Below are 12408 nucleotides of genomic sequence, written 5' to 3' on the forward strand. Positions count from 1 at the left end.
CCGTTGCGATAATTTATTCTTTACTTGGTTTGTCTACAATTTAAATTCTGTCTACAGACCATGAGAATGATGTTCTGGAGCTGGAGGATCTGTCCACAACAACGACAACAGTGCGTCCTACACCTGGCTTTATTCTGCCCACAACCATGACTCCACCTGTCTCCACGGACTGCGTACACAACGGCGAGGTTTACGCTGATGGTGCCTCACTGTCAGGCAAGAATGCCTGCGAACACTGCTACTGCATGCGTGGCGACATTGTGTGTGCCGTCCAAGAGTGCGAGATGCCAATGAGTACGGCCAGCGGCAAGATCTGTCATGCCATGCCTGCTGCCGAGGGTGAATGCTGCCCCAGCAACTACATCTGCGAGGATGACAGCGCTACCACTGAAATTGTTGAGATTACCAGCACACCCGAGACTATCACCACTGCTGCGCCAGTCAAGGACATCCATGGTGAGATTCCCAAGGAAGATGTTGATTTGCAAGAGCACATTGATGACGAGGAGAAGGACAAGGATTCCGAAACCGAAACCGAGAGTCCAGCTGAGGAAACTGGCAGTGGCGAAATTGATCATGTCATTACCACAGTTGCTCCAGAACAAGAGGATAAGGACAAAACCAAGGACAAGGAACCTGAGGCCTCTACTATTGCTACTGATTCTCGTATCGATACTCCAGTTAAGGGATCCACACCTACATCTGAGGAGGAAGGCAGCGGCGAAGAAATCACAGCCAAGCCCATTGTGCCAATTAAGGAAGAAAGTGACGAAGAAATCAAGGTTACACCTGAGGAAGGAAGTGGTGAGGAAGAGGGAGTTAAGCCTACAACCGCATTGCCAGACAAGGAAACTAGTGGCTCTGAGGAAGAAGAGGTTTCCACACCCACTTCACCAGTATCTACTGAAACATCTGAGGAAGGCAGTGAGAAACCAACAGCTGCCACACCAGTCGCCAGCGATGAAGAGGATATTGTCAAGGACACAACTCCAGCCAGTGCTGAGGAAGACATCATCAAAACTACCACTCCATCCAAGGAAATCACTAAGGAAGACGAAACCATCAAAACAACTACTCCCTCAGAGGAAGTCAGCGAAGAAGATGATCATATTAAGGCCACGACACCAGCCAAGGAAGTCAGCGATGATGAAGACATCATCAGCGCCACAACTCCTGCCGGAGAAGAAATCGAAGAACACGATACCGCTAAGCCTACTATTGAAGATCTTATTAAGGAGGAAGATACTCCCAAGGCTACAACTCCTGCAGGAGAAGTTAGCGCAGATAAAATCGAAAAGGAAACCACCCCGGCTAAGGAAACCTCCGATGAGCCAGAGATCGTCAAGGCCACAACTCCAGCTGGCCAAGTTACCGAAGAAGAGGTCGTCAAGACAACCACTCCTGCTGGAGAAGTCAGCGTGGAGGACGATACTGTTGAGACTACAACTCCTGCCGGACAAGTCAGCGAGGAAGATAAATTCGTTAAGGAGACAACTCCATCCAAGGAAGACGGCGAAGATGAAATCATCGAGGCTACAACACCCTCCAAAGAAATCAGCGAAAAGGACGATACTATTAAGGCTACAACCCCTGCCGGACAACTCAGCGAGGGTGAGATCGCCAAGGAAACAACTCCCTCCAAGGAAGGAATCGAAGATGAAATCATCGAGGCTACAACACCCTCTGAGGAAATCAGCGAGAAGTATGATATTGTTAAGGCTACAACTCCTGCCGGACAAGGCAGCGAAGATGAGATTGAAAAGGAAACAACTCCCTCTAAGGAAGTCAGCGGAGATGAAATCTTCAAGGCTACAACTCCCTCTAAGGAAGTCAGCGACGGTGAAATCTTTGAGGCTACAACACCTTCCAAGGAAGTCAGCGTGGAAGAGGACAAGGAAACAACTCCAGCCGGTCAAGAAAGTGAAGATGATATCATCAAGGCGACTATCGCCGCCGAGGAACTCAGCGATGATAATGTTATCAAGACGACAACCCCTGCTAAGGCAACCTCCGATGAGGAAGATCTCGCCGAGGCAACCACACCCTCAAAGGAAGCCATCGAAGATGAGATCAAGACTTCAACTCCCGCTGGACACGTCAGCGAAGGTGATGAAATCGTCGCAGCTACGACTTCTGAAGGACAAGACACCGAGGCAGAAGGTGAAATCATTAAGGCGACAACTCCCTCCAAGGAGATCTCCAGTGATGAAGAGATTGTCAAGGAAACAACACCTGCCAAGGAAGAAGATTTCGCCAAGGCTACAACTCCTGCTGGAGAACAGCCCATTGAACAAGAAACTGACAAAACGCCCACATCGGGTGAAGAATCTATTGAAGCCACAACTACCGTCACGGATATTGTTAAGCCAGAAGAAGTTTCTACCGATGAGAAAGAAATCATTCCAATTGAGGAAGAGGATATTGCCAAGGCTACAACTCCTGCTAAAGAAGCTGATGGTGAGATTATTAAGGCTACCACACCTAAAGCTGTGGAGGATAAGACTGAAGCGGTTGAGACCTCTACTGAAAAGGATGAAGAAGAAGAAGATGTGTACACTACATCGCCGAAACCACAGCTACCTTCATCAACTGAAGGCATCAGCGATGAGGTTAGTTCCGATGAAACGAAACCTACTGAAGAAGAACCAACTGAAGAAGAAGAAGCCAAGCCTGCAGAGGAAGCCACCACAGTCAGCTCAGAATATCCTGTCGAGAAGGAAGAGAAACCCACAACCGTGCCATCCGTCGAGAAGGAGAGTGATGAGAAGGAATCTGTTGAAGATAAAACCGAGGAGCCCAAGAAGGATGAAGAGGAGCCCACAACCGATAAGGCTACTACACTCGAAAAGACTGAAGAAGATTCGACCGAAAAGGACACTGAAAAAGAGATTGCCTCTTCGACCATCGTTCCAGTTGAAGCCAAGCCATCCGTCGAGAAGGAGAGTGATGAGAAGGAATCTGTTGAAGATAAAACCGAGGAGCCCAAGAAGGATGAAGAGGAGCCCACAACCGATAAGGCTACTACACTCGAAAAGACTGAAGAAGATTCGACCGAAAAAGACACTGAAAAAGAGATTGCCTCTTCGACCATCGTTCCAGTTGAAGCCAAGCCGACTACACCAGCTGAAGACACCGATAAGGAAGGAGAGCCAACGACACAAGTTCCTGTCAAGTCTGATGTTGTTCCTGCTGAGATTGAGTCTGATCAAAGCACTGAGCAGCCCGAAACAAGTGAGGAGTCAGCAACTGACAAGCCATCAGGCGTCTACTTGCCACCTTCAGGAGAAAAGGATGAAGCTAGTACCGAAGTCGTTGAAACAACCGCCGAAAGTGTCACAGAGAAGGAATCCGTTAAGCCATCCGAGGAGGGTAAACCTGAGAAACCAGATGATGATAGCCGTACTGATATCGACCTTGCTACCGAGAAACCAAGCGAGGAAGGCACAACATCCGCCGCATTACCCGATATGCATCTACCATCTGTTATTCCCGGCGAGGGCGATTGCTTGGTGGAGGGCAAGACTTATGCCAACAACACCGAAGTACCCGCAACCACACCCTGCGATGTGTCCTGTACTTGCATCAGCAGTATTGTCTCCTGTAAGACGGTGGAGTGCAAGATTCCCGAGGATACCGAGAAGTGTGTGCTGGCTACCGATCTATTGGATGGTTGCTGTCCAACTTATATTTGCGAGCCTGAGTCCTCGACTGCCAAGGTCGATGAGACTACTGAAGAGAAATACACAACTGTTAAACCTTCTCTCGATGAGGAAGTGGAGTCTACTAGTACTGAAGAAATACCAAAGGATGTCATTATGCCTTCTGGCATTACTGAGCCACCACTATCTCATGTCAAACCCGAAGAAGATATTGCTGTAACTACTTACACGCCTTCGGTAGAGAAGTCCACAACCGCCAAGCCAGTTTCCGAAGAAGAGAAGGAAGAGGATATTGTATCCCCAACGGCTGCACCTGAGATCAAGAAGGAACATAAGCCTATCGAGCATAAGCCACAACCTGAGGAAGAAGAACACAAACCAGTCAAGGAAGAACATAAACCACTCGAGGAAGAACATAAACCAGTCGAGGAAGATCATAAGCCAGTCAAGGAAGAGCATAAACCAATTGAAGAAGATGTTAAACCCGTCGAAGACCATAAACCAATCGAAGATGATTTCGTCTCCTCAACACCGACACCAATTGACGAAACCAAGAAGCAGCCTACTGAAGAGGAAGTCACTACACCTGCAGCTGTTTCCGATGATACTCAAAAAGAGATTGAAGATTCTTCAGCCGCTACGACCATCGCTCCAATCTCTAAGGATGAAGAGAAGCCAGAAGAAGAAAAACCAACTGAGTATGAAAAGACTGAAGCCCCTGAAACCGAAGCTGACGAAAAGATTACACCAACTACTGTTAAGCCAACAGAAGAAGAGTCATCTTCGGAGTCCGCTGAGGAAGAGATCTCATCCACAGAAGCAGCTGTCGACGGCAAGAAGCCAACCGAAGAAGATGAAAAGATTCCAGCCACATCAACACCAGCCCCATCTGAAGCCGATATTGAGGATAAACTTACAACAGTGGTTCCATCTATTGACGCTGCTAAGCCTGCTGATGAGAAGCCTACTGATGAACACGTGCCAACTGAGGATAGCAGCGCTGACGTCACCACTCGCCCAGAATCTGAGGAAGACCAAGACGACAAGAAACTGGCAGAAGACATTCCAGTACCAACTCCAGCTTCGCCAGTCGAGGCTGAAGAGGATAAGACGAAGCCAGAGGATCAGGAAACTAGTACCGAGGCTGATAAGGAAACAAGCACTGAGGCTGATACCGAGAAGGAACCCACGAAAGAGACTGTTACGTCTACCAAGGCACCAGTGGTTGAAGAAGAAAAAGAAACAGTTGAGGGTGTTTCAACATCTACTCCTGGCGTCAGCAAGGACGAAGAGGAAGCTACTGCTGCACCTGTGTCTGAGGAAGTTGAAGACTCTAGCACCGAAAAGGCTTCACTTGAGGAAACGGAAGAGAAGGAGGCTACAACTACTGCTCCAGCCGCCGAAGAAGAGCCAACTAAGGTTACCAAGCTTCCCGAAGACGTTCACGATGAATTGTCGACCACAACCCCAGCACCTACAGCCCAAGAAGGCACCAAGAAACCCGCTGATGATGAAACTGCAACTGCTGGTCCAGTCGATGTTGGTATTGAAACTGAATCTGAACCCACAGCTACAGTTGCTCCCACTGCCGAGACTGAAAAGGAATCTACAGCCGCACCAGTATCTGAGGATGAAGAGGATAAACTGGCTTCTACCACTGTTAGTCCTGCTCATGATGAAGCTGCAACGCCACCAGCAGAGAAGATTGATGAGAAACCAGTTGTGTCCGACTCCAGTGTTACTGAGAAACCCGTCGATGAAGCTGCTTCTGTTGAACCCTCTTCCACCGAAGCTGGCATTGAAAAGGAGACTGAACTTCCTTCGATCTCAACAACACCAGCAGCTGTCGAAAAGATTGATGAAGAAGAAACTGCTACCGCTGCTGTTCCTGTTGAGGAGGAAGGTGTTTCTTCCACCGAGAAGTCGAAGCCTGAAGAGCCCACTTCTGAGGAACAAGAGCCAGCAACAGCCAAACCACAGGCTCCCGAAGAGCACAAGGATATTGAGGAAGCCACAACTGCCGCACCATCTGCAGAAGATGATACCAAGACATCCGAAGAGGAAACCACCTCTGCATCTGAGGAAGCTGATGTGGACTCTAAGATTGCTACTACCATTGCTCCAATTGTGCCTGCCAAGGATGAAGAAGTCTCTTCAACCTCTGCACCAGTCATCGAGAAAGATAAGGAAATTCCAGAGGATAAGATTGATATTATCACTACTGCTGCTCCAGTTTCTGAAGAAGATAAACCAGTTGAGGAGGCGAAACCAGTTCATGTGGATGTGTCAGTTAAGCCTACCGATGCTCCAGCATTGGAAGAGGAGTCCACAGAATCTGAGGAAGAACTGGAAGAAAAACTGCCCACAACTACCGTCAAAGCTCCAACAGACAAGGTCACTGAATCATCGATCGCAATTCCAGCTGAAGACGAAGCTGACAAAATCACCACAGTTGCACCTTCTGCTGAAGAGCCCTCAGCCAAGCCAACTGATGAGAAGACTCCGGTCTCATCTGATGAGGAGAGCACTGAGGAAACTCAGCCTGCGACCACCGCTGTCCCAGTGGCTACAGATGACAAGAAGGAACCACCACTGCCTACGAGAGCGCCAATTTCCGATTCGGAAGAGAAACCTGCATCATCTGAGAACGAAATCACATCGGCTGAATCGACAGAGGCACCATCTTCAGAAGAGGAGTCGGAGGTGCAATCCACCGCTGCTCTCAGTCACGAGAAGCCTGTCCAGGAGGATGGAGACAAGGCTGATGCCACAACAGTTGCACCTCTCGAAGAAGAGCCTGCCAAGGAACCAACTGAAGTTGAAGCTAAACCTGAGGAAGGTATTGTCTCAACCACAGATGCGCTACCAACAGAAAGCGGCAAGCCGGCTGAGAAGGAGCCCTCAACTACCTCTGCTCCATCAAAGGATGAAGTTGAACCAACAACCGAGCAACCTTCCGCTGAAGAAGAAGAAGAAGAAGAGTCTACTGATGAGAAAATACCTACTACTGTCGCACCATCTGAAGAGGAAGCTCAGCAGCCCACATCAACTGCTGCTACTCCCGCTAAGGCTGATGCCACTACTCCAGCTGATGAGGATAAGATCGATGTCACCACACCTCCTGCGCCAGTCCATGATGACGATACAGAGGAAGGCACAGCCCGACCAATTAGCGACAAGACCGATGAGTCCAAGAAGCCAAGTGCAACCGAGCCAACCATTGAAGATAGTCTTGCAACAACACCTGAATCCGAGGAAGATAAGGAAGAAGCACCTCTCCCGACCACAGCCAAAACTCCCATTGCCATTGACACTACTATTGCCCCAGTTCATGTGCCTGCTGTCGAGGATGTTGACAAGAAGCCTCTGGAAGATGTACTGTCACAAACGATTGCTCCAGAAACCGAGGAAGGCGAAACTGCTACAACTTCTGCTGAAGAAGATGCTGAGAAGACTCCTGTTACCGTTGCTCCTGTTGCTCATGACATTGAAGCAATCAGCGAAGTTACCACAAAACCAGCTGCCACAGAAGATGTGGGCGAGGAAACCACTAAGCCAAGTGAAGTCGAGCAAGAGGAAGAGACAATTGATCAAACTACTGGTGCCAAACTGAAACCAACAACGGATGAGACAACCACCAAGACAACCGACGTGGAAGCCACAGAATCTCCTGCTCACGAAGCAGATAGTGAAGTGCACACTGTTAAGCCAGTTAAGGCCAGCTTGGATTCTTCTGAGGAGGGTGACTTATCCCAAGAGTCGGAGGAAGAACACACACCTGCCGCTCCAGCCAAACCAACCACGGATGAGGATGAATCCATCGAATCCGAGGAAGAAGTTACTGAAGCTGCACCCAAGAAACCAGAACATGACGAGACCACTGCAGCTGCTGTCGATGCCCAACCACCACAGACCACAGCTGCCTCAGCTGCTGCCTCTGAAGAGCCATCGACCGAGAGCACCAGCGATGAATCGGCCACCAAGCAGCCTGAAACTGATAGCGTGATCACAATGCATCCACTGTTTGCCCAGCATCTGACCAGCACCACAAAGGCGCCAAGCGTTGACGATCGTCTCGGCGTTGACACTGAAACTGAAGCCGCACCAACTAAGCAGAGCACAGAGACCACAACAACAGAGTCACCACTGACCACGGAAGCGTCATCCACAACAGCACATGCACCAATTACACCGCCTTCGTATGGCCAGCCGCCATCGTACGAGCATGCATACGACAACGACGACTACGACGAAGAGGAAGTCTTTGGACCCGGCACTTGTCGCTATGCTGGCAAGATCTATGTGTCTGCTCAGCAAATTCCACGCGACGATCCTTGCGATTTCTGCTTCTGCTTCAGAAGCGACATCATCTGTTTGCAACAATCTTGCCCGCCACCAATTTCTGGTTGTCACGAGGAGCCCATTTCTGGCTTCTGTTGTCCACGTTACGAGTGTCCCGTCTCAATGGCCGCTGTGCTTAACATTACGACAAGCACAACAACCACAAGCACCACACTGCCACCACATTTCCTCAACTACTCACATGGCGATGCCGTGCAACACACTGGCTGCCTCATCAATGGTCGCTCCTATAAGGTGGGCGAACGCATCGAATCAACGAGCGGTCCCTGCATGAGCTGCACGTGAGTATACCATTAGATTAATCTGAGGATTAATCCATTACTATATATACTATTTTTGTTTTCTATTCTAAATTGCAGTTGCGGCGGCGATGGCAACATGAAGTGCGATCCACAGCAATGCAGGCCCGAGCCAACGATGCAGGAATTGTTGGCCACCGTTGCGGCTCACCGCAAGAGATGAACCACCAGCCATGCACACTAAATATAATTTTAACTAATTTTTAAGCACTGCAAACAAACAATCACATCAGAAAAAGGAACAGAAACAGACAGAAACAGCCCAAATTGCACCCACAGAGCTGCATTACTCACGTTTTTATCTGAAGGAACAAGAAGAAATAGACTCCGAAAATAGAAACAGTATCAGAATCAGTAATAGAAATAGACACACACACATACAATAATATATTTACTAAGGTGCCAAAAACTGGTGAAACATAATGAACAACAACAACCCACTTGATTAGATCCGATTAAGAATAGTTCGAAATGATTAACTTTGTCTTGCACTTTTTTCAATTTTGAATTCCAATTTGTTTCGGATTAGGTTACGTGACGAAGCAACCAGTGATATTGTACTGTATACATAGTATAGGTGCAATTAATTTAGAACGCGCTCACTAAAAAAAAAAAAAATCAATTATGAACTTTAATTTGTATTCGATATCCCCCGATCAGCTTACCATAATCAAACTTAACGTCGTGCCTTGTAAAGTTGTTTCTTGTGAGTCGACCCCCATATAAAATGCAATCGCTATTCAGGAGACTCAAACCTAACCCAAAACATTTTATTTGCCAGATTCGCAATTAATAATTTTACGACGCCACAAAATGTTTTGTTTATGGAGCAAGCAAAGAAAAAACAAAAAAAAAATACGTTTCTTTATGTTTGTTTTAATAGCAATACTTTTCTTCAATGCGCTTTTATAGTATTTTAGTCACTTTATATTTTAAACATTATTATTTTTTGTGTATAATTGTTGCTTCTAGTCTTCTTTTGTTGTAAGAGCAACGAAATCCGCCTGAACACACAAGCGCACAACGAGATCAAATCAGATCAGATGCGATCCGTTGAATTGAATTGAGTTGAGATAATTAAAATATCTTCTATAAACTTTTCCAAGCTTTTATACTTTTATATACAATATGTGTAAAATGAAGAACCGAACGAAACTAGTTTTTATAGCAATTTTACAAAACGAACCACGAATTGCATAGTTTTTAATGGATTGAATTTAACGTTTACGTCATTTGCACGCACAAATCCATCTGTGGTAGTAATGAACAAGTAATTTAACTAAATTAAAAAGTGTTTTTTTAGGTCAACTGATGACGGAAACTAAACTTTGCAAATCGAATCTAGTAATTCTAGGCTATTGTTATTGCTCGACTGATTGAAATGTGATCAGCAACAATAGATATGATATGATATGATATGATATATGGCGTAGACGATAATTTTGTAAACTAATTTTTAATAATATCAGCGAGTCGCAAATGGTATTAATATATTAAATCATATATAAGTACTAAATGTAACAATCAATATGATATCAGTAAATTTCAATCGCTTGAGCATTAGAAATATGCCGAAAATTCGATGCGTAAAAACAACACACAATAAATATGAACAACAATTAGATTTATATAATCTCTAAATATAGTTACAGTTTTTAAGTATTTAACTATAAAAATAAATAAATAAATTTTAATGTAGAACTTATTTATTTTATATGTCTTTTAAGAACAGCTCTTGTGTTTCCATAATTATCGTAATTTATATGCAAGCTTTCTTTGTAATCTTATAAATAAATACAACGCTTTTTATTGAAATGTACTACTGGGCGTATAAATTATTTGAGTGATAGTTCAGGAAATGGATAAACACAGGAAATGCAAATGAAAGAAAATGCAAAGCAAATATCACGATAAAAATTGATCTAAAGAATTCTTTTTTATGTTGCTATTTTTGGTTTAGTTCCATTAGTGACAAAATCAGATCATTCAAATTACCAACAATTTTATATTGTCACTTGCACTTCACTCTCGAAAGAGTCAACTCTCAATTTTGAATTTAGCGCCAACCATTTGCTCAAATTATTCGTTCAGTACTCAACGAAACAGACGACTACAGCATAGTGAGACCGTAAACGGCTAATGCCTATATTTTATAATTCAAATATCGATAAGTGTACATATCGATATTATATCTGGCATTTTCAGTATCGAAGAAACAGCTGAGTTGCGAGCTCGCTGCGGCACCAGCAGAGAAAAACTATCTTTTTTGTTTTACTTTTTTACATATGGCGTGACGTAGTGTTGATACTTGAGACCCTAGAATTAGATAAACATAAATGAAAATGGCCAACATATCAACCATAAATTGGCTATTCGTGTGCGGTATATCCTTTTGCCTGGGTGGCATTGCAGTGCTCAGTTTTATGCCGCTAAGCTCAGGTGAGGCAATTTTGTAAATAAATTAGAAATGAGCACAGCATTCTATAAATAAAAATGCTTGATCTTTGTAGACTGCATATGCCCGCTAAGGAACCCATTGACTAAATTGGCTACAAAGGAAAATGTGGCATCAAAACCATTCAACGCACACTCAACACACAAAATGGCAGTTTTGGTGCCGTTTCGGGATCGATTCGAGGAACTGCTGCAGTTTGTGCCACATTTAACGCAGTTTCTGCGACGCCAAAGCATCGATCATCACATATTTGTGCTGAATCAAGTGGACAGATATCGCTTCAATCGTGCCTCTCTCATCAATGTGGGATTCCACTTTACCAGCGAGGTCTACGATTATATTGCCATGCATGACGTTGATCTACTGCCACTCAACGATGATCTGCTCTATGAGTATCCTAGCAGCCTGGGACCACTGCACATTGCGGGTCCCAAGTTACATCCTAAGTATCATTACGATAACTTCGTAGGTGGCATTTTGTTGGTGCGTCGCGAGCACTTTCAGAAAATGAATGGTATGTCGAATCAATACTGGGGCTGGGGCCTGGAGGATGACGAGTTCTTTGTGCGCATTCGGGACGCTGGTCTGCAAGTGACGCGGCCACAGAACATTAAGACGGGCATCAACGACACCTTTAGGCAAGTCAATAACCCTCTACATTTGAATTTCCTTTCATAGTTCTGTCTGTTTGTATTGCAGCCATATTCATAATCGCCATCATCGCAAGCGGGACACACAAAAGTGCTTTAACCAAAAGGAAATGACACGCAAACGAGACCACAATACGGGCCTCAACAATGTCAACTATAAGATTTTAAAAGTCCATGACATGCTGATCGACAGCATTCAGATTACCATACTTAATATACTATTCGAATGTGATGTAAATAAAACGCCTTGGTGCGATTGTTCGGGAACAGCAGCAGTTGCATCTGCTGTACAAACCTAGTTAAATGAAAAACAACAATGATTTCCATATCTTAAGCTATGTTTATTTGTCTATTTTGAACCACATTGGAAAAGCCCGTTGTTAATACACATGCACCATGCCATATAAGAATGTCCAGAAGAGCACGTAGGTGCAAAGGCCGCCCATGAATTGATTGGTGAGCAGATTCCGGCGATTTATAAAGTATTTGCGCCACTGAATGCCCGACTTGGCCAACACCATTAGCCAGAGCACAAACACAGACACAAAGTAGAACAAGAAACCAAGTGTTCCGCTCAGTCCCAAAATGCCTACAATGAAATTTACTTGAATACATTTTAAATTAGTTAATTGAAGCATTTATATTACCAGCAGCGCAGCCCGAGATGGCTGCCATCGAAGTGCGACAATATTCGACGGCAGAAATGTTTTTCCTGATGACTCCTTCGCTGTAGGCGATAATTTCGCCGGTTTTCGATGTACGTGTCCTTACGCGATTCATTTTAATTAAAATTCTTCTAAATTAAACTATTTATTTTCATGCAGTCAGTGACAAGTAAAAGATGTGAATAAATATCGAAGGCATTATCGATGTTCGATACCTTTTTTAAATTTGTCAAACTTCGACTACGCCGCAAATCGATGTCACAGTAACGGTGATAGGTGAAGCAAATGTCGTTACTTGTATAGTTTCGATATATAAAG

At 45.0% G+C, this 12408-nt stretch overlaps 3 protein-coding genes across 3 annotated transcripts in view; 2 read left to right on the forward strand and 1 right to left on the reverse strand.

Moving 5' to 3' along the window:
• Positions 1 to 10139, forward strand: part of LOC133839465 (mucin-17) — a 38586-nt gene extending 28447 nt beyond the window's left edge. The window contains exons 6-7 of the mRNA XM_062271048.1: positions 58 to 8302; positions 8381 to 10139. Of these exons, the coding sequence (XP_062127032.1) occupies positions 58 to 8302; positions 8381 to 8483 (8348 nt within the window). The 3' untranslated portion in view covers positions 8484 to 10139. The remainder of the gene's footprint in view (positions 1 to 57; positions 8303 to 8380) is intronic.
• Positions 10140 to 10519: 380 nt separating this feature from the next.
• Positions 10520 to 12202, forward strand: LOC133839462 (beta-1,4-galactosyltransferase 7). Its single transcript, XM_062271046.1, has 3 exons — positions 10520 to 10759; positions 10831 to 11413; positions 11475 to 12202. Exons 1-3 carry the CDS (start codon positions 10657 to 10659, stop codon positions 11722 to 11724), a joined length of 936 nt encoding a protein of 311 aa, XP_062127030.1. The 5' UTR covers positions 10520 to 10656; the 3' UTR covers positions 11725 to 12202.
• LOC133839463 (ER membrane protein complex subunit 6) lies at positions 11746 to 12281 on the reverse strand. The gene is made up of 2 exons (XM_062271047.1): positions 12073 to 12281; positions 11746 to 12014 (listed from the first exon to the last, which is right to left on the reverse strand). Exons 1-2 carry the CDS (start codon positions 12203 to 12205, stop codon positions 11806 to 11808), a joined length of 342 nt encoding a protein of 113 aa, XP_062127031.1. The 5' UTR covers positions 12206 to 12281; the 3' UTR covers positions 11746 to 11805.
• Between the last annotated feature and the right edge of the window lie 127 nt (positions 12282 to 12408).

This window comes from Drosophila sulfurigaster, chromosome 2R (assembly GCF_023558435.1).
Source record: "Drosophila sulfurigaster albostrigata strain 15112-1811.04 chromosome 2R, ASM2355843v2, whole genome shotgun sequence".
NCBI classification, from domain to species: domain Eukaryota; kingdom Metazoa; phylum Arthropoda; class Insecta; order Diptera; family Drosophilidae; genus Drosophila; species Drosophila sulfurigaster.

Excerpts from the sequence above, each read along its gene's own strand:
- LOC133839462 (XM_062271046.1), top strand. The coding sequence starts at position 10,657 with ATGAAAATGGCCAACATATCAACCATAAATTGGCTATTCGTGTGCGGT. Across the intron at positions 10,760-10,830 it reads TTTTATGCCGCTAAGCTCAG|ACTGCATATGCCCGCTAAGG; the intron begins GTGAGGCAATTT and ends TGATCTTTGTAG. Across the intron at positions 11,414-11,474 it reads GGCATCAACGACACCTTTAG|CCATATTCATAATCGCCATC; the intron begins GCAAGTCAATAA and ends TTTGTATTGCAG.
- LOC133839463 (XM_062271047.1), bottom strand. The coding sequence starts at position 12,205 with ATGAATCGCGTAAGGACACGTACATCGAAAACCGGCGAAATTATCGCC. Across the intron at positions 12,015-12,072 it reads CATCTCGGGCTGCGCTGCTG|GCATTTTGGGACTGAGCGGA; the intron begins GTAATATAAATG and ends ATTTCATTGTAG.